Source organism: Amphiura filiformis, chromosome 3, assembly GCF_039555335.1.
Source record: "Amphiura filiformis chromosome 3, Afil_fr2py, whole genome shotgun sequence".
NCBI classification, from domain to species: Eukaryota; Metazoa; Echinodermata; class Ophiuroidea; order Amphilepidida; family Amphiuridae; genus Amphiura; species Amphiura filiformis.
In genome coordinates this window covers 54620215-54645786 of record NC_092630.1, presented here as the reverse complement: position 1 = coordinate 54645786, position 25572 = coordinate 54620215, and the positions used below count along the sequence as shown (strand labels likewise).

Sequence of the window (25572 nt, the reverse complement as noted above, 5' to 3'; positions counted from 1 at the left end):
CAATTTTTGGTAGAATAATTTACCCAACTGTTGGAAGCATGTCAAACCTAACGACTACTTTAAAAAATGCTCAAGTTTCATCATCCTCATTCTAATAATATCAGAAGTTATATTAGTAGTCTTCTATATATTTCAATAACATGGGATATGCACGGAGCATGTTCTGCATCTGCATCTCAATTTCCCTTTTTGTTTTTAATTTCATATTAGGGAAATGGTGCTGGACTAATTTTGTATGGCATGGGTGGTGTGTGCTAATTGATAACAATACAAGTTGATAATCGTCGTTGTCGGTCAACGCCAATATCTCCATAGTTTCCTTATGACAACTACCAAACAATAGTCTGAAAATGAAAACCGATAATGATAAATGATGTTTTCTTTCCTACAGTGACCTTTCGACAATGAAACTGGAGTTTATATCACCTTTGCTGTTCGCCAACCTCTCCATTGAGAAGTCGTTGTGAGTATGAGCGAGAAAACAAACAATACGACTTTGCATGCTATGTTAAAAACAATGTATAGAAAACTCACATTTCCTTTTTGAGATACGATTGCAAAATAATAAAATATTTACGAAATTGACCACTTCATTTGACTATGACGTCGATTGTTTTATCGGCTTATGAATCATTTTACTTTAAAAGTGGAAATAACTAGAAATAAGAAAAAACTGTTCATATGTGCCCGTCCACGGCGAAACGCTCGTAAAGTCGGCCCTTGGTCAAATTTGTTTTCATCCGTGTTTAGAAAATATATATCATAAGCTTTACAATGATATCCAGAATTAGAAGCGGAGTTATCGCTTGTTAAACTTTGCTCCTTCAGTAAAAGGGTACATTATTTTGGTGCTACATTATTTCACTTTTTCTACATTGCTGGTATTAAATATCAAATGGTCATAATTGGCGGTTACTTCAAATCATCCCCAAGTCAACGAGGTTCAGGAATGTCCTCTCATTGTTAATTGTTGGTTAACCCACTACTTGAACAGGATTTAGCCAAATCAAACAAAGACTAAAGCTATTTACTAATTCTATACATAAGTATAAGCTTATTATCCTCTTCAACAATAGGATTAAAGATTGGTGTTTGACTGGACTAAAATGAGAAACATGTAGGACAAATACAACCTTTATGCACATTTTGCACTGTAACTCGAAATACATTTTGCCGACTTTACGAGCGGTTTGAGATGAATGATCACATATTAAGAATATTGCCAAAGTGGAGGGTTCAGTTTTTGTAATGTTCTGTCTATTATTGTGTCATCCATACGTTTTATATTTTTTGCGTAGATATCTGTCTCAAAACCGGTTGAGGGGTTTGTCAGATAACTTTTTGTCATCCTCAAGCATGCTGGAACGCCTTTATCTCGATCAAAATCAAATTACTGACATCTCATCAAAAACATTTGCCGGACTTTGGAACTTGAAGACACTGTGAGTTTTGTGTGTTAGTTTCAGTAATAATGTGTAGCCTTTTCAAATTTTCAATGTAATCTTAGTCAAGCACACATTATTGTTAGCTATTGTTTAAAATAAAAACAATTACTTGACAACAGTAAGAGGGACGGAGAAAACAACCCGATTGACCTAACTTTTGCTGACTCGACATGGCCCTTACGAGCTCTCATCCCTATGTACCACCACCCAGTATATTATTTTACCCACAAACAATTGGGTACCATAGAATTACCATTTTGAGCCTTGGATGGCATGTTTTGATATATTTGAAACCAGATTTAAAATTAATTAGAGTCACGCTGTAGCCGTGACCAGCAAGTTTTAAAAATAAACGACTGATAAAGAAGACTAAACAAATGCTCCGTGAGACTATATTTACACGAAACACTAAAACACTTGAGTTCTATTGTTCTATGATATTTTTCGCTGGGTACAAATAAAACCATGCTAAATGTTATTTACTGTCCCAAGTTTAATAAAACATCTCAGTAAACAAACATTCTTGCTTCACTTCACGCGGTATTTCATAGCCAAAATTCATATCAATTTCTGAGCACTATTTAAGCAAAGTCATTGTTCATTGAATTTACAACCGTATGATAAAACAGGCGAAAATAGTAACTTATTGCACAAGATTTGCAATTTAAAGAGAACTGGCCATCGCTCAGTGAAATGAATCTAATATATGGAGTGTGCTCTTTCATTTAATGACATAAAATTTGAAAACTGTTGTAAAGATCATTCGGGGTTTTGACTTTTAAACCCTACAGCTTGGTCAAAACTAACTGAATAGGCCGTTTTCAACAGATTTACAACATTCGCCCTGCTATAGACATTGAATTGCCTCATCTGTTGACGTAATGAAAAAAAGTGTTTTTAGCGGGAAGTGTTACCTTTCGTTCGATATAAACTTTTCTGATTTGAAGAAGGGAACATTCGGGGTTTTGACAAAAACCAATCACAGATGCTGTATTTTATACTAGTCAGCAGCTAGAAGCTCACACAGCTCTTATGATGTTATGCATTCAACCATGTAGTGTAAACACAGACTGTGTAGAGACAAGGCATTGCTGGGTTAACTTTGCTTGGACATATTTGTGTGCTCAGGTGTATCGAGGTGAAAACTGTGCATAGATGCGTTTATAAGACAATCGTTTTGTAGCCAAACATTTTCATATGATAATAATAATAATACTGATATCCAGAATTTTTGAACACTTCTACAGCCCTAGCTGCGAATCACTTTTGCACTACTTTTTCAGATTCACTTTGAAATATACCCTAGCATATCATTTGATACCCTATATACAAATTCTGAACTCCATTCGCCAAAAAAGGGTTTCGCAATTCTTTTGTTCTTTCCGGACGACGCATCAATTCATATAATAAAATACTGTACTGTGACACGGCGAGAATCCGCAGAGTCCCTTGGCCTAACGGTTAGGGCGTTCGACCCCTGATCCGATGGCCCAACTTCTAAAACCGGTGACCATCTTATTTATTTTGCAATGTTTTAATATATTGTCATAAATCAAGAATAACATAATTTTAAACATCCATTACTATTGTGATATATTTTTTTTATCAAAGCAAGATGTTTGATTCTCAGGCAGGGAAATTGTTTATTATAGGGACCTATTTAAAAATAACACGGTATGATACAACATCATCAAGGAATAGAGATCAGCTCTATGTATAGTGTAGCCACTGGAATAATAATAAAATACTAGACTTAGCTGTGGTCTAAGACCACGAACACGGCCGTGTTGTGACCCCTTAATGACCTTTGACCCCAAAATCTACGAAAACCCCATAGGCATTGGCTTATGTCAATGCATGTGTGCACATAGTATCACTCTGCCATGTTATTTGTGACAGAAGGGACATTTTGAATGGTTTGTCTTGGACCGGAAGTGACCCCTTAATGACCTTTGACCCAAAATTTAAAAAAATACCACGTGTAAACTGGGTAACATCAATTCATGTGTGAATATACCGTCACTGTGCTATGTTTTTCTTAGCTAATAAATTGTTGTGAAGGTATATGGTTTTATACCGGAAGTGACCCCTTAATGACATTTGACCTCAAATCTGTGTATGATTCATAGACACTGTGTAATACCAATGCATGTGCGCAAGTTGCATCACCGTCCTACATAATTTGTGGGAGAAGTAGCTATTTCGTTTTATACCGGAAGTGACCCCTTAATAACCTTTGACCTCAAACAAATAATACCGCATATACATTAGGTTTAAAACATAATTCATGTGTGCACATACCGTCACTCTCCTATGTTTTCTTAGCTAATAAAATTTTTTGAAGGAATTTGGTTTTATACCGGAAGTGACCCCTTAATGACCTTTGTGGCGTTTACTGTCCTGCGAAATGCGAGAAGTAGCATTTTGAGTTGAAAATAGTGGAAAATGGTGGTCATAGACCACAAACCTAGCTGGGGCGTGTTGGTGTTGTGGAGGTATCTGACCCTTGCAAAATGTTCCAAAATGTTCCCCTGGTCATGAGGCTTGTTGTCACCAAGTTCGAGTCCCGTACCCCTTACAGATGTCCAGATAATGCATTTCTAAAATTTGACCTCTGCATGACCTTTGATCTGACCCCTACAAAATGTTCCCCTGTTCATTAGATTGTACTGCATGTATATTTCGGTTAAATCTTCACTAAGCGAGTTTATGGCTGAAAAGGTCACGATGAATTTGCCGTGGACAAAACTGCACTATGCACGGTGTAAATCGCCCCAAAATGACCTTTTACATGGTAAACGCTTGAGGATGACCCTCTTAAGTTATTGGCATGAAGATGTTTTACGCAAAAAATGGAACTAGACTTAGCTGTGGTCTAAGACCACGAACACAGCCGTGTTGTGACCCCTTAATGACCTTTGACGCCAAAATCTACGAAAACCCCACAGACATTGCCTTATGTCAATACATGTGTGCACACAGTCTCACTCTGCCATGTTATTTGTGACAGAAGGGACATTTTGAATTTTTTTGTCTTTTACCGGAAGTGAACCCTTAATGACCTTTGACCCCAAATAAAAAATACCACATATACATTAGGTAAACATAATTCATGTGTGCACATACCGTCACTCTCCTGTTTTTCTTAGCTAATAAAAATTTCTGAAGGAATTTTGTTTTATACCGGAAGTGACCCCTTAATGACCTTTGACCTCAAATCTCTGTATGATTCATAGACACTGGGTAATAACAATGCATGTGTGCAAGTTGCGTCACCGTCCTATGTAATTTGTGGGAGAAGTAGCATTTTGAAGGTATTTCGTTTTATACCGGAAGAAATGACCTTTGACCCCAAATAAAAAAATACCACATATGGTTGAATCCAACCAAAAGTGTCCACGGGCCAAAAATAAAAGTCCAAAATAAAAATGTCTCCACAATTTTTTCCTTTTGCCCATTGATTGATGGCATGTTGGCCTTATAGGAACCAAAAGTGCCATCACTAATCTTGAAAAATAAATCCAGGACGTGTGATAGGAAATGTGACATCAAAACCCAATGTTACCTACGAATACCACTCGGATGCTTTCATTATCGCAATACTAATCAACCTAAAACAAATGGAATATTCCCATTAACACTTTTTTCGTGTAATGTAGACCACGGGGTGTCAAGAAAATGCTAGCTCAACCAGAAAATATTTGTTTTTATTTTATAACGCGATCAATATGATCTTAGTCAATTTATGCTAGTTTATTTTTGAAAATGAAGTTTAGGTCAGTTTCTGTAATTTATTTATCAAATGAGTATGAATAAATTTACATATTGTATAAGAGGGAGTGGGATATCTGTTTTCAGGAATATTAGGAATTGTACGCATACACCTAATGCTTTATAAAATGATAGGTGAAGAGACCCGGGTTTTCGTAGGTAACAGGAGCGATTTAACAATTTCTATATTGAGTTTAGAGGTTCAAATTTTGCTATTATGGTAATAAATGATTAAAATGGTAGTTTTTAGATCTCTTTCAGATGGTACGTCCAAATGAATAAGTGCTTTTACCTTAGATCAAATTTTTTTGATGCTTTTAGCAAGATTTTGAACACTTCATTTTGATATAATTGTTGAATGAATCCGTATATGGGTAATAATATTGTCCGGGGGTACCGCTTAAAGTTTTTGACAATTAATTTCCATTGGTAGGGACACTTCAGTACACATGTCATGTATTATGCTGTATTCGTAAGTAACATTTCAGTATTTGTAGGTAAGAATTCGACTTTTGGTGGATATCGCAATCAAATCTTCATTTTATAAAGCACTTTGAATGTATTATTTTCTTTATGTGCATTTATTGATACTTGAGACCATATCATGTATATTTAATGTCGGTTCACAGTGGTTGAAAGAGGATTGAAGTAAGAAACAAAGGCACTAAAGTGACTTTAATTTGCTTAATTGCGCACAAATCGCTTAAAACCGTTATTACAGACTTGTGAAGTCCATCTTTGAGTCAGTTACGTCTCGTGGCCTTTCGTTTGAGGGCAACTATATTTAGCTTTATACTAGGATCCAACACTGTGTTGTCTAGATCATGAGACAATGAGAAAAGTGGTTTTTGTCCATGGTATTCGTAGGTAAACTTAGCGAAAACGTCAAAAGTTACCTTCGCATAAACCAATTTGGACACAAATTACTCAGAAACCAGAAGGTCGGTAAACGTTTAAAATGAAACACACATGACAGCTGACAAATCCAAGTATTTATCCCCTTCTAATCTTCTTCGAATCTGATTTTTCTTTCAAATGAGCAGACCGTCGTCTATTTCAGTACATATTTTTCAACAATTAAGCCGTATTCAGTTTTGCATGGTGGGCATGTATGTGAATTCGCAACTTTCATTGACATATGATTTGATAGTAAACATACAGGCCTTTGTTATGTACCAATATGGGCATTGGCCTGACTGGCGGTGTTTCACAATACTGTCATGATGTCAATTGTATTCGTAGGTAACATTCGGTTACCGAAATTTACCTACGAATACTTGCTTTTATTGTTGACATCTCAGAAATATTTAAACGCAGGCTATTGAAACTTGGTAGAAATAAAGAGTGTATTACCCTGCACCTATTGCTTAACTATTGTTTACTATTCTCTCAGTTTGTGGAAATGACACAACTTTTAACATGTATTCGGAGGTAATGCATATTTTTTACCAAACCTACCTTTGTGCTATTTATAATTTCTGGCAGCTGAACACAATAATAAAGATGTCCGAATGCAATGCATTTCAGTATTGGACATATCAAAGCTTGTATCAATTGCGCATTTATTAGTGATTTCCATTTTTTAAAGATATATCTAGTGCTATGAAAAATTGTACAATATATATCCTTAAGGATTTTCATACTTAGAGACAGTCCGTCATCCATTTCATACTTTTAGTTTTTTATCAACTTTTTCAGTTTTACCCCTTAATTTCCCTCATTCTTCAGGCCCTACCCTCTATCAGGGGTTAATTTTTCATTTTTTTAGAGCTAATATTGTTATTGAACCTCCCCAACCGTCCATATACATCTTAGTGTAATTTTACTTATTGCCTATTATTTGATAATTACTGGTGCAATGCAGACTTACATCGTACGCAGGGCAATATATTCCAAAATTGTTTTCATCGATCCCTATGGTAATTAATCCTGTTACATCAGTACTACTACAGCGAATAATAATATAATATTTACATGAAGATTCCTGGAGGGTCTTTTACCTCTAGCATAACAAAATATGATGTCATAGTGAACAAGGGAATTTCCCGTTTCGCTTATATCGGTAAGTGGATTTCCTGACTACATGAATTGTATTTTCCAGCTTAGATTATTACTTAATAAATCAGTTACCAAATGCTGATTTAATATGCCCGCACGTAATTTTCAAAAAAGCAACAACGGTAACAACATCAACAACTTAACGGTATTCTTGCGTTCTTTAGTTGTCTTTTCAGGAATAATATCACAAACATCGCTGAAAATGCGTTTTACAACACGAACTTGTTAATACTGTAAGTACTCGTTTTATAAGACAATAACATATTTACTACTACTACTACCACTACTACTACTACTACTACTACTACTACTACTACTACTACTACTACTACCACTACTACTACCACCACTACTACTACACTACTACTACTACCTACTACTACTACCACTACCACTACTACTACCACTACTACTACTACTACTACTACTACTACTACTACTACTACTACTACTACTACTACTACTACTACTACTACTAATACTACTACCACTACTACTACTACTACTACTACTACTACTACTACTACTACTACTACTACTACTACTACTAGTACTACCACTACTACTATTATTATTACTACTACTACTACTACTACTACTACTACTACTACTACTACTACTACTACTACTACTACTACTACTACTAGCCTACTACTACTACTACTACTACTACGACTACTACTACTACTAACAATACTTTCTTTTTCATTATTCACAGGTTTTTGTTCGATAATCATTTGACATCGTTGAATAGCACACCATTTGCAACTCGCCATAGAACACTGGGACTGGTGTAAGAGTCGTTTTAAAATATGATATGGCATAGTAGGGTTTTTTAGAGATTTTTGCGCACAAACAGTTTTATTAAAATGTTCATGAAATCGGATAGGAACGTTTGCACAGTATTTTTGTGGGACATGAGAGCACATCATACAACACCAAATTGCCTACAAATAAAATTTTCACAAATTCAAAATTATTTGATACCAGGACATTACTCGTATTCAGGATATATCTGATGTGCCCTCAGGTCCCATAAAAATACCGTGTAAACGTTGCTATCCGATCCCTTAAATGCACCACCAAACGATCGACAACAAGCCAACTTGATCATAAAATATCATGTCTACTACATAAACATTGCAAATAATTCCGTCTGTATGAAGTGTGAATTACAATGCACGGTGTCGGCTGCGAGCGTGCGTACGCTAGACATGGTTTGTGAATTCGACAGCCTCTGCCGAGTCGCGGCAATAATAATCATACTTGCATATTGTAACATTTCCATAAAATGAATTTGTATTTCATTTCCACAAAATGTTAGTTTGTACTGTCACATTATGTCCCTTTTTAAATTTTGAGCCGAACAACTGAGGTAAAGCCAAGAAAATCGCAATTTAATTCCAGCGCCGATGTCGCCAATTCATGTCGTGCACTGATGTCGGTCCTATTGATGTGCTATGACCATCCTCTACGCCATTTACGTAGAGTGTTATGTGTTCGACTAAAATCTTGATCGTACACTTTAATTCCGGAAGTTGAAATGACACTGTTTAAAGAAGAAAAGTTTACAAATTTAACAATAAATGTTAAAAATCACGCTTTTTTATATCTTTAAACCGGGTTGTTTAATGCCCTAAACCTGTTGCTTAAAATTACTTAACCTATTACGCAATGATCTGCAGATTGTTTAAAAAACACGCCAATTCCGTTGAGTATAGCGGATAGGTTTAAAGTTGAAACCATAGGGGTTTACAAACCGCGCTGCGATGACTTATGTCCGCCATTTTCCATCCTGTCGGTGTGTGTGATAGTCGGCTGAAAGAAATGTGTTTTCTGATGTTTGTACTTTGAAGTCGGGGAGGATCACTTGGAGGAGGGTTCAAATAATATTTGAGTTGTCAATAAAGTATTGGAAGAATTATCGAGTAGTCATATTCAGAATAGCCATATCAAGAGTTGGGATATGACCTATTATGTTAATATGTTTATGTATATTGGTCATAGTTCGTCTTCAAAGTTCAAGAAAATGTGTGATCATTGCTTGTTAGTTACACACATCTGATGTCCGAAATGTCGTTTTTGCGACGCGTCACAATGGAATAAAAAAGAGAATATACAATTCTATGGCCCTAGTATACTGCACGTATTTAAACCATAATGGATTAAACAGTTTAAATTTATAAGCTTTTAACTCGTACTACTGGGTAAACGTTAATCTTTTTGTGGTTTAAAGCTTATAATTGCGTAATTCTTTAAACAGTGACTAAGTTTAAAGCTTTAAAACGTATGTTAGAAGGAGCATTATTCAAGGAACGAAAAAGTTTAAAATTGTTTAAAGATCCTTTAATGGGCGAATTAGTGTATGAGTTTAACGACGGGATAAAAAATTACAAATTTTGTCGCAATGGTTATTGCAGGGTATGACACTGATAGCTAGAATGGAGTCAAGTGACTCTATACTTGCTTACTTGCTTAAGTCGAGTGTTGTCCTCGAACTGTGATGGCCCTCCATATCTTCCTGTCTTGCATTGCTGTTACCATGTCAGTAGATTCCAAGTCTTGTGTCTTGTCTTAGGATGTCGACATATGTTATGGCGGGTCTTCCTTGTTTTCTTTTCCCATGCTTCGGAATCCAGTGCACCAATTTAGATACAGGTTCTGTCTTGCTTCTGTAGCAGTGGCCAGCAAACCGTGTCATTCTTTCCCTGATCTTGTCTGATAACTTTGGGAGGTCACCATACAGCTCTTTGTTTGTCATATGCTGCTTCCAGTGGACATTACGCATTGCCCTCAACAGTTTGGTGTAACAGCCATCCAGCTCCTTTGTCAGTTTGGAAGTGACTGTCCATGCCTCACACCCATAGAGCAGTACTGATTCAACTGTTTCTGTAAATAGGCGTTGCTTGAACCTTGTTGAGAGAGATGACTTCCAGATCTTAGCCATCACATTACAAGCTCTCCAGGCTGCTGCTTTTCGAATTTTAACATTTTAACCTTTAACATCCATGCCCGCCCCAGGTACTTGAAATCTGTATATTTATCCCTTACATGAACATTTTGAATTGAAGAAATCATGTCCTTCATAAATTTGAAAAAAATTTGAAAGCGAATTTCAACACTTAACCTTAAATTCAGCACATTCTTCCATTCCTTTTGAAAATATAAAAACGTGCAACTGGAAGGATGAGATTGTTTTATTTTAAAGACTATTCTTGTTTATATAAGTATACATGTTAAGTTAAGTTACATGACATTATGATACACTTCTGTTATATCACCTTGTGATTTTTTTATGATCTCCTTTCACAGACATCTATTTCACAATGATATCGACAATATTTCGGGAGAGAGTTTCAATGGAATGGCGCCTAATGCTACTGTGTAAGTGTCATTTGCAATTAAGTTGTGCTCTATAGGTTTTTAGTTACATAAATAAATAAATAAATAAATAAATAAATAAATAAATAAATAAATAAATAAATAAATAAATAAAATAAAATCCATGTACTATGCTGTTTTTTTTGTTAGTTATGTGTGTGTGTTTTTAGCCCACTTTTGCTTTTTTTGCCACTAAACGACCATGTTTTTAAATAAAGAACTAAAAACACCCTTTGCAAAAGGCCCAGTGCATAGGGCTATGCGGTAAGATGCGGTATATAGGGTCAGAATTTCGTTTCACAGTGCGAGAATCAATCTTGATTCTTGCAGAATAAATTTGCGGGAAATATTTGACTCTCGCAAATTCTGTGTAAACTACAACGTTTGCGAGAATCAACTTTGATTCACGCAAATCTGTTTACGAGACCCTGGGTATACTAATGCGCACGGGTTTGAAGGACGGATATGGTTAAGGGAAGGATTTTCCAAATCATGAAGCTTAGGCAAACTTTTAATCTATTTAGGAATGTTTTTTCAATATCAACTTTATAGTGTGTCTGTCGAGGTTAGCGACGCACCATTTGATTGTCTGGGGTGATGGACGTTATTTGAAGAAAGAAAAACCTCGCCCACAATAGGAAAAGAATGGTCCCACTGATAGTAACACAAATCCTCCCACCTTAAGTCTGTATAAAGGTGTACGTAAAAGTAGAAATACAAAAAAAAGCGCCCTACAAACAAAACAAAAACGAGATCTAAATGCAAAGACACAGTGCGCGAAAGTATGACAAAAATGGTTTGTCATACGCGTAAGGTAATGCAGAAACTTTTGCAATACAAAGTGAAAATTGAACATGTTTTACTTTGTTGCCTTACTGATCTTTGACCCAATTATATTTATACCCTACACTCTAAGGAAAAGGGTGCAAGTTGGAACCCCTAAGGGTTCTTGACCTTGTCCCGTATGGAATCCTCAAGGGTTCTTCCAAGGAACCTTTACATTGGGGTTATTTATAGAACCCTGTCCGAAAAGGTGCTTCAAGGAACCTCTAAAATGTTACCAAAGAACATGATAAGGGTTCTTTGAAGAACCCCTTCTAAAGGGTTCTTTGTTGAACCTGTAAAGGTTCTTCGAGTTTGTCCCTATATATATGGCACCCTATGGTTCTTCAAAGAACCATTGCAATAAGGTTCTTTGAAGCATGGTGACACGGAATCTAGAAATTATCCTAAAAAGTGAACGGGCAGAAAATTCTATGTATTTGCTTTAAAATATATAATCCGTGGTGTTAAATAGCGTTTGCCCTGCGTTTCAGTAGTATGTAGTACGTGCACTAGGAACCCTTTTTAATTAAAATAGGGGTTCCTTGTGGAGCCATTAAGTTGTAAAGAACCTTCAATGCGAAAACCCCATTGAGACTTCTAGCGAACTTTTGAAGGTTCTTCAAGCGCACATGGTTCGTGAAGGAACCATATACCGTTTTGAATAACCCTTGAAGTACCCTTTTTACTAAGAGTGTATAGACATTGGGTATTGCAGAGCCATGTGTGCCAATGCGGTCATCATGCTATGTAATATCGATGGTTGAGGGCCAGAAATGCTCAAATCACAATCACCTGCTCCCACAACATGAGCATCAAAGTCGCCAGGCACAAGATACAGTCCATTTATCATGACAAAATTCAATCTAGATTATAATATATAATTAATTAAATAAATATTGATTTTTGAGAACCAAAGCAAGAAGCCAACTTTATTCTCATTTTGTTAGAGCTGGTTATAGTGAGTTACGGCTTTCTGGTTCTGAACCCTCCATATGGGGAAAGAGAGAAATTTAAATTTTGGCCATAATTATATTTACATGACCTGTGACCTCAAGCTGTTTACTTGACATTTGTGCCACCAGAAATTGGTCGTAGTAAACAAGTGACATCATTGTACCTTGTAATTGGTTATAAAGCGGAAGTAACCCCTAAATGACCTTTGACCAAAATTCTGTATAATAACTTTTAGACACTGGCTGTAGCTCCGTAAATAAATTCATCAGGATTGTCCATAATACATTATTTACAAAAGTTCTGGTGTACAAATCCAAAAGTATTTCGGTATAAAGATGTTATAAACATACCTCAATGACGTTTCGTACTACATCGTAGTACTTTCTCAAATTGACTGATCAACTCTCACACTCCTAGTCTGTTTCCTGCTGGAACTCGACGTTGGTGGCGTATTGGAGTGGAGTAATTGGTCGTAAATGTGGGGTAGGAAGTGGTTGCCCTCGTCTTGGTGGAATGTGTTGGCCCCCTTCTTTATACCGAAATACTTTTGGATTTGTACACCAGAACTTTTGTAGTAAATAACTGGCTGTCGCTGATGCATGTTGTGCAAATGACGTCATTGTGCTATGTAATTTTTGGAAGGAATAGTAATTGTAGTAAAAATCACATACTTGGCTGACCTTTGACCGGAAGTTTTGTGCCACCAGCCTTTGGTCCTAGTAACTAAGTGGCATCGCTGTACTATGTAATTGGTGGAAGTAGCAGCATTTCGAAGGAATTTGGTTGTGTACCATAATCCCAAAATTACCTTTGACCTCTATTGCGGATAACTTTTTAACACTGACTATAGCTGATGTATGTGTGCAAGTGACGTCATCGTGCTATGTATTTGTGGGACTAGCATTTTTAGTTAAAATTACGTTTTTTGTCAATGACCGGAAGTAGATGACCTTTGACCGGAAGTTGACCATGTGATATTTGTGCCCCCACCCAATGGTCCTAGTGATCAACTATGGTCAACATGGCTGAAAGCATATGGCTACGATGGCTCATTATGACATTTTGCAAAATGGCTAAGGAACAAAATCCACCTTACCGATCTTCCATGCCCTCACCGAAAATTGGACGGTGTGCCAATTATCTTAAGTAAATACCTTTTTTGTCTACTAATGGTCGTCGTGGTTATTGGCCTACTTAACTCAATCCAATCAATTTGTTGTCTTTCCAGGTATCTTGGACGTCATTCGTTGAAGAGAGCGCCACAAATAGAGGCTCGTGATGTCAATATGTGAGAGTTTCTGTTTTAATTATGATTTCGTGTACACTACACGTTTTTTACATGTGAAATTCTGAAAGAAATGTACAACATAAGTATATTAGGCTACTGAAAATAATTTCCGTTTTGTATACACATCTATTCTACAAAAACCTACCTAGTCTATCATGATCACATGGACAAAATTCCGAAGAACGAATAATTTCTTTGTGTATGGATCAAAAGTTAATATCTTCAATAATTAACGATTATGGTTTTTTTCGTTACCTCACCATTTTGTGGCAACAGTGGTATCCCAGCAAACACAGAACGTTTTTGACATCATTCGCAAAACCTACTGCAAATATTTTAACGTTTTAATGTTATTTAAGTGTTGACAAAATATTTGGCAAAAAATATTTGCAAAATATAGTTTACAATAAAATTTTGAAAACATTTCAAAAATATTCTTGCAGTGTGTTTTCATATAAAACGTTTTGACCTTTATATAACCCGACATTTAATGTTATTAAAACGTTTTTACCTAAACCAAAACCCAAAATATAACTTGTTTAAAACGTTTTTTAAAACGTTTTTGTGTTTGCTGGGAGAAACCCTAAATCTTTTTAGCAAATTCATAGCACAGACAGATATATATGAACCCCGTAAAAGCAGTGAAATCTGTGTCTTTTTTCAGACTCTTCATCGATGACTCATTTAACGCTACATTTCATGTGGTGTCAGGGACTAGTGTAAATAAGCTATTACTATCTGGATGTGACTGCAAGAAATATCAGTACAAGGATTTCACTTGCTGGCTTTGTCCACAAGGAACCTATGGAGATGGGATACACGAAGGATGTAGAAACTGTCCTGCAGGTATCTAGACACCACACGCACAAACACACCCAACCCGGTTTCCTGCCTTTAAAAAAAAATAACTAGCTAATAAAAAACAAACAAAAACTAGTGGCAAATGGTGGTCATAGACCACAAACCTAGCTGGGGTGTGTTGGTGTTGTGGAGGTATCTGACCCCTGCAAAATGTTCCAAAAATGTTCCCCTGGTCATGAGGTTAGCTGTCACCGAGTTTGAGCCCGGTACTCCTTTCAGATGTCCAGAAAATGCAATGTTAAGATTTGACCCCCAGATGACCTTTGACCTGAACCCTGCAAAATGTTCCCCTGGTGATCAAGTTTGTTGTCACCGAGTTTGAGCCCCGTACACCTTACAGATGTCCATAAAATACATTTCTAAGATTTGACCTCTGCATGACCTTTGACCTGACCCCCTGCAAATGTTCCCCTGGTCATGATATTTGTTGTCACTGAGTTTTAGCCCTATACCACTTACAGATATCCAGACAATGAAATTATAAGATTTGACTCCAGATAACCTTTGACCTGACCCCTGCAAAGTGTTCCAAAATGTTCCCCAGATCATTAAGTTTGTTGTCACCAAGTTTGAGTCCCATACCCCTTACAGATGTCCAAGAAATGCATTTCTAAAATTTGACCTCTGCATGACCTTTGACCTGACCCTGTAAAATGTTCCCCTGGTCATGAGATTTTATGTCACCGAGTCTGAGCCCCATACCCCTTACAGATGTCCAGATAATGCAATTGTAATATTTTACCCCGTTAATGACCCTTGACCCCAATTCTGTATGCAAGTTATAGGCATGTGGTATAGCCGGTGCATATATGCAAATGACATCATTGTACTATATAATATGTGGCATAAGAAGCATTTTGAAGGTATTTGGTTAAATACCGGAAATACCCCTTTAATGACCTTTGACCCCAATTCTGCTTAGATACTATGGGCACTGGATATAGGCGATACATATGTGCAAGTTACGTAATTGTAGGGTGTAACATGTAGGAGGAGAAGCATTTTAAAGTTTGTTGCCAGAAGAAGAAAGAAAGAACTAGATCTGGTTACAGATCTGGACCTAGCCGGAGCCGGAAATGCCAGTCTTAAAGTTTATGGACATCTCATACCATTAATGGTGCATCACTGTAGCATGTAGGGGCTTTATCCGTCTTCCATAGGCTGAGATACAGCTACTTTTCCGTAGTTTTAAACATTTTTTTGCAAATTTGACGTTTTGACCTCCTTAATGACCTTTGACCCCAATACAAAAAAACCTCATATACACCACGAAAATGTATTGTTACAGTTTATATAAAAAAATCTACTATGCTTAGTTATGGAGATAAAAATTCTTGAACTTATTTAGCTTAAAACCGGAAATGACGTCTAAATGACCTTTGACCAAAAAATAAAAATACCGTGCACACATCAGGTAACACTAATGCATATATGAAGTTAATGCAACTCTGGTCTGGTTATGTTTTGAGATAAAAAAAAATTAACATATTTGATGATTTGTGGTTTTTGACCGGAAGCGACCCCTTAATGACCTTTGACCCCAAAACTGTAGACACCCCAAAGACCCTGGTTGGTAACAATGCATGTGTGCTAAAGACAACACTCTGCTATGTAATTTGTAAAAACAGTGATTTTTGAATATTTTTAGCTTTCAGACCGGGAATGACCCCCTTAATGACCTTTGACCCAAATTCTGTGAATAATTTATAGGCACTGGATATAGCCAATGCATATGTGCAAGTGACGTCATTGTAGGATGTAACATGTAGGAGAAGAAGCATTTTGAAGATATTTGGTTTTATACCGGAAATGACCCCTTAATGACCTTTGACCCCAAATTTGTGAACATCCTATAGACACTGGATATAGCCGATGCATATGTGCAAATGACGTCATTGTAGGATGTAACATGTAGGAGAAGAAGCATTTTGAATTTGTTGCCAGAAGAAGAAAGAAAGATCCGATAGCATCACAAGACCTAGCCGGTGTCCCGGCTAGGTAAAGAAAGAAGAATCGGATAGAAAAACAGGACCTAGCTTGGGGGGTTGTAAAAAAAACCCCAACTAGGTAAAAAACAGCCTATGCAAGAGGCCCAGCGCACAGGGCTATGAGATAACATGCAGTATACTATTGTCATGATTGTGCACGGGTTTCAGGTACGGATTTATTATATTATGGTCAATGGATAGATTTTCAAAATCATGAAGGCAAACTTTAAAATCAATTTTGGTGATGTGCTCTTTTTCAATATCCACTTCAGAGTTTTTCTGTCGAAATTAGCGGAGCACCATTTGATTGCCGCGGTTGTTTTTTGAAAGAAATAAAAGGAAAAAGGAGAGAAAGGAAAGAGAGTGGGGAGAGGGAAGAGGAGAGAGATGGGGAGGGAGAGGAGGAAGATGGGTGAGAGTAGGAAACGTGTCTTTCACATCATGTGAGAGAGAGAGAGAGAGAGAGAGAGAGAGAGAGAGAGAGAGAGAGAGAGAGAGAGAGAGAGAGAGAGAGAGAGAGAGAGAGAGAGTAGGTAAAACTACAATAAAGTACATACTGCAGTTACTGTCCGTTTTCCTATACACAATACACAGTGCTCTCACCATTGACGTGTGACCTCAACAAATGATGTATGTTGGGAGAATGGACACTTGCCTAGTTAACATCACTGTGTGAAAATAACCAGCCAATATTTTATTTATTCTCCAAAACTTCTAGCAAATATATTTCTCTAACATGACCTAAAATTACAGCTAGGTTAGATGTTCAGAAATGGTCGCACTTTTGTAAAATATGAGTGAGGGCAAGGCATAGCTGGCCAACTCCCCGTGTTAATTGAATGGAGATTTGACCGAAAATATTGGTATCGGACCGCTCACTTCTGAAGGATGCCACAAAAAACCGGTAAAAGCTACATTTAAATTATTCTAAATAGGTTCTAGAAAATAAAGTTTTGTAACATGTCCTAAATTTTTAGCTAATTTAGATGTTTGGAGAGGGTCGTACTTTTGTGTTTTAGGAAGGATATGTAAACGACAGATAACACCAAAAATATGAAGAAATTATTTCCAAACTGTGTTAAGTCAACAATCATTATGTTGCTCATTTTGAAGAATGCTGGTTAACAAAAAGCAGTTCTTTGTGTCATTTCGTGAACAATGGTACACATACCATTGTTTCCTTTCGTTTCCTTTATAATCGGTTACCCAACTGAAGCTGTAATACCAGCTTTATTGCGATGTCGCACATTGAAAACAGACACTTGTACACAACCAGAGAAGATCTGATGTAATCAGTTGAGCTGCTTCAATGAGTGTTATCTTGGTTTAATAGCTTTTAATGGGGTTAAGTCCTGCAAAGGTCGAGATGAATTCTACTGTAGACATGACTGCATCATGAAAGTTAATTGAGTAGCAGATCAGTGAGAAGATTTGAAAACTTTGCAACACCCCCCCCCCTCGGTGACTCCGGTAAAATCATTTCTTTATTAATTTGTGTTTTTCCAATTTTAAAGTTCCTTATTTTTGAGAATAATTATTAATTTATGGCAGTGAGAACTTTGTCAAATAATAATAATAATAATAATAATAATAATAATAATCATAATAATAATAATCATAATAATAATAATAATACAGAAAGAAATAATGAAAGAAAGAACAAAAGAAAGAACGAACGCAGGGAGAGCTTATAATCCCTTTTTTCCCTCTTCACTTTTTCAAACCATCGAAAAAAAAATTGGGTAAATCTTTTCTGACTCTTGATGAAAGTGGCGACCAATTGACCTTTTCTGCAGCCCCCAGGTAGGAGCGGGTACGGTACGCCACTGAGTGGTAGTAGTAGTAGTAGTAGTAGTAGTAGTAGTAGTAGTAGTAGAGTAGTAGTAGTAGTAGTAGTAGTAGTAGTAGTAGTAGTAGTAGTAGTAGTAGTAGTAGTGGTAGTGGTAGTGGTAGTAGTAGTAGTAGTAGTAGTAGTAGTAGTAGTAGTAGTAGTAGTAGTAGTGGTAGTGGTAGTAGGGGTAGTGGTAGTGGTAGTGGTAGTGGTAGTGGTAGTAGTAGTGGTAATAGGGTTTTGCGTAAAATATGATTCTATTGTAAACTATTTTGACTACTCGGTGTTTTGTGTGTTTAATTGAAGGCGGATTTTACCAAAACGAGACAGGTCAACTTGAATGCAAACGATGCAATAATGGCACATATGTTTCTCCTTATAATGGCCCCGGTAAATCAGCATTGGACTGCAAAGTCTGCCCAATTGGTACAGACAAGGATTCCTTTGCTTATTACCGTGCATGTCGATGCCTGGCAAATTACACTAGACGAAGCCGTTTTGATAAATGCGAACCATGTCCGAACATTGGCATTAACTGTAGCGAGGAATTTCAGCAAGTTAAAGAAGGATATTTCTGGACGTGGAAATGGCCAAATGATACCAACTGGAAACAAAACTTGAAGGAATACGATAAATTCACCAAGAATATACTGGTACACAATTCATCTTATACTAAGATTACTTTTCACGGATTATTGCCAAGAGCTTACCCGTGTCCACAGGGTAAACGATCTTGCAGTGAAGCGGGAATTGCGCCATCATGCGCGATAGGCTACAAAGGATGGCTTTGCACAGAATGTAAAAATTCAAGCTCTTGGAACGAAACATATTTTTCTGGTTTTCAGAGATGTATTCCATGCCCGCAACCATGGAAGGCAGCATTGTCTTACATTTGTCTTTTGTTACTTTTGATTCTACTCTTTATCATCATCTGGAAAACTACACAGACGCCCGGCACCAAACGGTCAATTTTGGACAGTTTGTTAGCGCAGTTCAAGATTGTTTTAGCTTTCTATCAAGTGGCGGGTGCAATGTTTTCGGCATTGGATAGTGTGCCGTGGCCGGATGAATTAACCAATATCGGATCTGTCATACAATTGCTTCAACTGAATCTTTTGAAAGTATTTGTCAAGCCAAGCTGTTATTTTCATTCTCTCAAATTTGATGCTCATAATGAGTTTGTTATCGCATTTTCGTTCATTGGCACAATATCCCTAATTGCACTTTTGTGGTACCTACTTAAAATTGTGCACATTAGGATTAAGTATGGTATGTGGCTTTTTAGCAGCACATATGCAAAAGACGCAAGAATGAAATGTTATCTTTTTACCATAGTAATGTTATTCATAACTTATCCAAGCGTATGCAGTTTGACACTGGTTCTCCTTCCTTCTGGATGTGATAGCTATTATCTCGATGAAAAAAATACATATCTAGTACAGAAACTACGGGAGGATTATTCCATCGATTGCAATACAGACTTACACAAGACTTATACATTAGCGGCATATGTAGCTTTGGTTTATGTTATTGGGTTTCCACTTATTCTTACGATACTTCTATGGAAACATCGTAAAGATATTATTGAGATGAAGAAAGTTAAAGGTTCTTGTGGAGTGGCTGACAAATACGTGCAAACATGCAACAATATTGAAGTTCAACAAAATGACATGCAACAGGATAGCTTGAGTAGGCCTATTAACTCAGAGGATAATAACGCAGAGGATGACGACAATGAATACGACAACTTTGGAGATGAATATAATACCTACCAAACTTTAGACATTCACCAAAAAGACGGATATCCTATATGGCTTCTGTTTCTATGCGAAAACTATAAAGCTGAATTTTGGTACTGGGAAATTATAGAACTTACTCGGAAGTTGTTGCAAATTTCTCTTCTGATCATATTTGGGTCTAACGACTCTTGCTATCTTGCAGCAACAGTGGCCGTGTCTATGGTGTATTTAACAACTTATTCGTACTGCAAGCCTATATCTGATGGATTTGAACACGCTTTACAAATGACGTCGTTGATATCTATATTCTTGAATCTTCTGATAGCTACGTCATTGTCGCAGAATGACAGCATGGAAGCGACACATAGTAGAGTGGTAGCAGTGGCACTGGTGATTCTCAACGTGGGAGTTCTCATAGCTGTAGCAAGTAAGTGTTTGAAATGTAAAGATTGCATATACGGGGTGGATCTACAAATGAGAAAATCTGGCGCACGCCCTCTACCCCTAAAGTCCCCTAAAGATAATAGGAAATTAAGCTAAAATCGAGAAAAAATAATGCCAAATTTCTGCCAATTCTAGCTCTGCGCCCCCAAATTGACAATCCTGGATCCAACCCTGCATATCATGACATTGTTCAGGTAAGAAAATGTAATTTTGTTCCCGTTTAAATTCTACAACATTCACATTTATCATGGTGTCATGTATTTATTGAAACTCAGCATTTGTTGTGGAATATTATGATAAAAATGTCACGATGTGCAAGCAAATCTTTTTTGTAATCCATTGATTTTTATTTATTTTTTTTATTTTAAAGCTAATATTGTTCTTCTGGTCATCAAAGCATGTCGACAAAAAGAAGTTCGGGGTAGAGTAGCCAGTACATGTAAGATATGTGTTGGATGTTTGGCTGTTCTACCAACAGTGGGACCACTTGTGTCTCGACAACAAGCTCCAGGGACAATCGAGATTGAATCACCTGTTGAAGACACATTGTTGAGTGACTAGGATCCGATTAGAGGCAATAATTATTAAATTATTTTAATAATTTAAAACAATTAATTGGGGTAAAACAATTAATTGGGGTAATTTTTTGGAATGCCAAAAGGAGGAGCAAGCAATTTTCCTCTAAAAAGGAATATGGTACAGAAACATTGAAATATGAAAAATTTCGCATTATGCATCTAGATAATTTGAAGTTTGGAAATTCGGAACCCAAACAATCGGTATGTGCACATTTTGGGCAGACCGACAGGGAGGAGAGGAAACCATTTTTGACACGCCGTTTGGAGATGTTGCCCCTACTCGATTCATAATTATTGCACAGCCCCTTTCATAAACCTGTACATGGATGTTACATAGAAATTCATCCGATATGGGTAATATCACAGTTTTGTCACAAAATACAAAATATCGGATGTTAGTTTTCTATACGGCCGGATATTTTTGACATTATTTTTCCTTTTAAACACTTGATGTTGTACAAAAATCCATTTTACATGTTCATTGGCTGGAAAATATTAGCTGTGGGCTTATAAAGAGTTTGTACAGATCAAGGCATAGTCTTTTGTCGCGACTGGGAATTTTGAGTATAAGTAATATTGAAACCCGGGTATTGAAAGAGATACAATGACAAGAGTAAGAAATAATATGTATATTTTCTCTGGTCATAACATGCATCCATGAGAAGAACCAAAAAAGTTTTAAACTTTGAAAATTTTTGTAGTACTGTAGTTTTACTCGGACTACCCTTGTAATTTATCATCCTTCTACCTGCCCTTTCCATCTTTTCAACGTTTTACCAATCGCGACGCTACAGTAGTACGAAGATAGGTCAGTATGTAAGAAAGTTGACGTTTGACCCCATATATTGAATATTTGGATGGAATTTCTTTATGATCACATATAGACTGGACCTTTGTCTTTCAAACCATATATGTGTAAATGATTAACAGCATTAGTATAAAATCAATAGACTAGAAACAATGCCAAATCACGCGAAAAGGCGGACCGTTTAAGGGTAGACTAGGTATTTTTGCTCGAAGTAGCAAACAAACAAAAACAAAACCCGATTTTCATTATCTAAATCAATATATTATTGAAAAATAACACTTTGATGTTTTGTAAAAAGTTCATTCCACAAATCATATACTTTGCAAACTTGCTTTATTTATTGTTGTTTGTTGTAATACCTCATTTCAGCCTCTCATTTCTCTTAACAAAAACAATCCATTTTCAGCCAGTGACTAATGGTGTTACATAGTCGAGTGTGTAATATAATATTTACATGTGTTGTTTGAAAGACAAAGGTACAGTGTTTATGTGTGATAGAGAAACGTCATGAAAATAATCCAAGGGGTTATAAGTCAACAATTACATACTGACCGACCCTCGTACTTAATAACGATAAAATGACAATTTAAAGCGCTCTGGTCAGCTCAGGTCAAGGGGACGATTTCGGAATTTTGCCCCTCCGGCTCGGTGGCCCCAGTAAGGTCGTGTACATTTTGTGATTATGTAAGCGCGCTTTTTGCCAATTAAATATATTATGCCGACATTTATTTCATTTTATCATATTTTACTATGATTTTATGAATAATTAATATGATTAATCAATGTGATTATATGATTCATAATAATGTGTCTAACGTTAGTTATATAACAGTATGTCCGACTATATTTTTATTATTTGCATCATTAAGAGCTCTAGTAGCAACGTCTGGACAGTATTTTTGTGGGACATGAGAACACATGAGACATATCGAATTGTATTCTGAATACAAAGAATGTCCTTCTGATATCAAATAATTATGATTTTTGGAAATTTTAATAATTTGTCATAAAATTTGCATTATATCGCGAATTTAAAAAAAAAATCAAATATATTCGTATTCGTATTCAGAATGCAATTCGATATGTCTGGTGTACTCTCAGCTCCCACAAAAATACTGTGCAAACACGTTTGATGGCATGTTAAACTACGTAATTTTAAAGTAAAAATGAACACTGATGGCGCTATTGATCTTAAATCGTGTTTCCATCTTTACAAGGGGTAGACACTGGTATAATGGCATTAAAACATCAGAAAAAGAGTATTAAATAGCAAAGAAATTGACAAAAAATGTTATTATGAAATGCAAGGAATAACTTATAATATTTGCTAAATTGAATTTAAAATGCATGTAAATAGCGCCCTCAATTTGAACACAAATATACAGTTTATAAAATACAAATTACCACCAAAAAGCAGAAAAAGATGAAACATTAGATAAAGAAACGAAAATCTATGTTAAAGAATAGCTCAAAATGTATACATATATTAGTGTGATAGCTGTTGGTATTGTTTAGAATGGGATATTATGATAATATTGTAGTAAAACAAATCATAAAAAAAATTACTGATATACTTTCAACAAAAGCAGTTTTTTTGGATGCTTGGTTAGGATGAGCATCCTTTGTTGCAATCCCACTTACAGGGTGTCACAGAAAAAATTACCTGGCGAATGAATTTGGACGTAAGTCGAGAAAAAGATATCACAATAAAAAAATCTAAACATCAACGTGTAGCCCATCTTATTCTGCATCTTATATGCGAATTTTACTGGAATTTGTTGACCGATTGCGAAGAAATGAGCGTTTTCATAACGCATGCGTCAATTCACTTCATTCCAAGTTTGAAAGAAAGATCATTCAACACAATGCACACTTTTCGTTCTTTATAAATAATCTGTTTCTTGCAAAACATATAATTAGGTTTTGTTCAAATTTGAAAACCTACATGATATTGAAAATGAAAGCTTGCATGTTAGATGATGCTCATTGGTACATGTAAATATCCCATTCCGTTAATGTTGATATAAGTGTTGCATAAAGAATTATTGCATAAAAAATTCCAGCTGGCTTAAAAATTCTCACACACATTAATGTTTTTTAATATTTCCAAGAGATAGTAATGCAAAATTTAAATCTTTTAAACTTCAACATTAATGTTGCATGCTATCAAAAATCACACGTAAAGCTGTAAGCACATGATCATTGTCATGCTTGGCTCAAATGTTCTTTGGAAAGTTAAAATATTTGCACAACCTAAAGAATTAAAGTGGGAAATCTTCCAATTTCAAAAATCAGAGTTTTCTCGGACAAACTGTTATTCATCTTCAGTGGAAGCATGAATAACATAAACACCGTCGGATTATAAAATAGATAATGTGGACTAAATATAATGAGATACTCAAACTTTAGGAAGCGGTGAGCGAGTATGAAAAAGCGTTTGTTGATCAAACTTGGAATTAACTGCATTGCCCATTATATAATCAATAAGTTCTTCGCAACCAGTCAACCGAATCAAAAGTTTTCATATATGATGCACAATAAAATAGGCTATGCGCTTCATTTTAATTTTTTGGATTATGATGTCTATTTCTCGACTTATGTTCAATTGTATTCACTCGGTAATTTTTTCTGGGACACCCTGTATATCAGTGATTTTTGTATGATTTTTTGATGTGTTCTCAAAATTGCTTAAGTTGATGTAAGGGGTTTTGCAACCAAGCTCTTTATGTGTATCATGTTTATGTTATGTTAAATTACTTCCGTACTATATTTTGATGATTGTATTATTATTCGACGTGATTATATGATAATGATATGTGTAACCTTTCAGTCATACATTATAACAGTATGTCCGGCAGTATGTATATATTCATGTTATGTTAAATTACTTAGGTACTATATTTTTATGATTTGTATCATTTATATATGACTCACAAGAATGATTGACGTATTGGTATGACGAAGCACTGTCATTACAGTGTTGTGTCTGGATGCCGGACTATAATGCAATTCACGCGTATCAACGTATTGGCTTGCTAATTGTGCTAATTATTCACATTTACGCTGAAAATATTCTTGTTTTCTCACATAGATGCATAATGGTGACGATATTTGAAATTGTTTGTAAGTTTGAAGGCAATCCATATCCTTAACCGATAAGGTTACCCCTCTTTAAATTGCGAACATGAGTAATATAATGAAATAAAATCCATGACAAAATGCAGTTGGGGTTTACAAATCTGGCTTATCTTTGTTTGTGTAACATTACAAAGTACACACATATCAAACAAGCTAAATTCCTTGAAAGAAACAACGACTAGAGTACACAGCCGCATTAAATCAAATATCGTAAAATCTCGTCTACAAGCATATAGAGTGTGGGGGGGGGGTTTGATGAAAGTTAAGTTAATACGAAACAGCCGTGAATATGCCAATACAATAGATTGGTCTTACAATAGTACTTGTTTGTATATGCTTGTATCGGTAATTTATTAACTTAGCTTTCATCAAAAGTACTCTATGTTTGTAGACGAGGTTTTACGATATGATATTAATTAATTCTTTGTTGTTATTGACAATTTGCTGTGATGTATGAGTTTTG

At 36.0% G+C, this 25572-nt stretch overlaps 2 protein-coding genes and 1 long non-coding RNA gene across 3 annotated transcripts; 2 read left to right on the top strand and 1 right to left on the bottom strand.

Moving 5' to 3' along the window:
- The first annotated feature begins 1304 nt into the window (after nt 1–1304).
- On the top strand, nt 1305–8047 carry LOC140147718 (uncharacterized). The gene is made up of 3 exons (XR_011858395.1): nt 1305–1442; nt 7439–7507; nt 7993–8047. It is a non-coding gene; the product is annotated as an uncharacterized lncRNA (long non-coding RNA).
- A 1772-nt stretch (nt 8048–9819) lies between these two features.
- LOC140147339 (uncharacterized) lies at nt 9820–10221 on the bottom strand. Its single transcript, XM_072169116.1, has one exon. It carries the CDS (start codon nt 10219–10221, stop codon nt 9820–9822), a length of 402 nt encoding a protein of 133 aa, XP_072025217.1.
- A 4171-nt stretch (nt 10222–14392) lies between these two features.
- Nucleotides 14393–22334, top strand: LOC140148756 (uncharacterized). The gene is made up of 3 exons (XM_072170804.1): nt 14393–14568; nt 18709–20568; nt 20956–22334. Exons 2-3 carry the CDS (start codon nt 19434–19436, stop codon nt 21144–21146), a joined length of 1326 nt encoding a protein of 441 aa, XP_072026905.1. The 5' UTR covers nt 14393–14568; nt 18709–19433; the 3' UTR covers nt 21147–22334.
- Nucleotides 22335–25572: the final 3238 nt, after the last annotated feature.

Bases quoted from the DNA above. Each gene is read 5' to 3' on its own strand.
- LOC140147339 (XM_072169116.1), bottom strand. From the start codon at position 10,221: ATGGCTAAGATCTGGAAGTCATCTCTCTCAACAAGGTTCAAGCAACGC.
- LOC140148756 (XM_072170804.1), top strand. From the start codon at position 19,434: ATGTTTTCGGCATTGGATAGTGTGCCGTGGCCGGATGAATTAACCAAT. The intron at 20,569-20,955 runs GTAAGTGTTTGA...TTTATTTTAAAG, and splicing joins AGTTCTCATAGCTGTAGCAA to CTAATATTGTTCTTCTGGTC.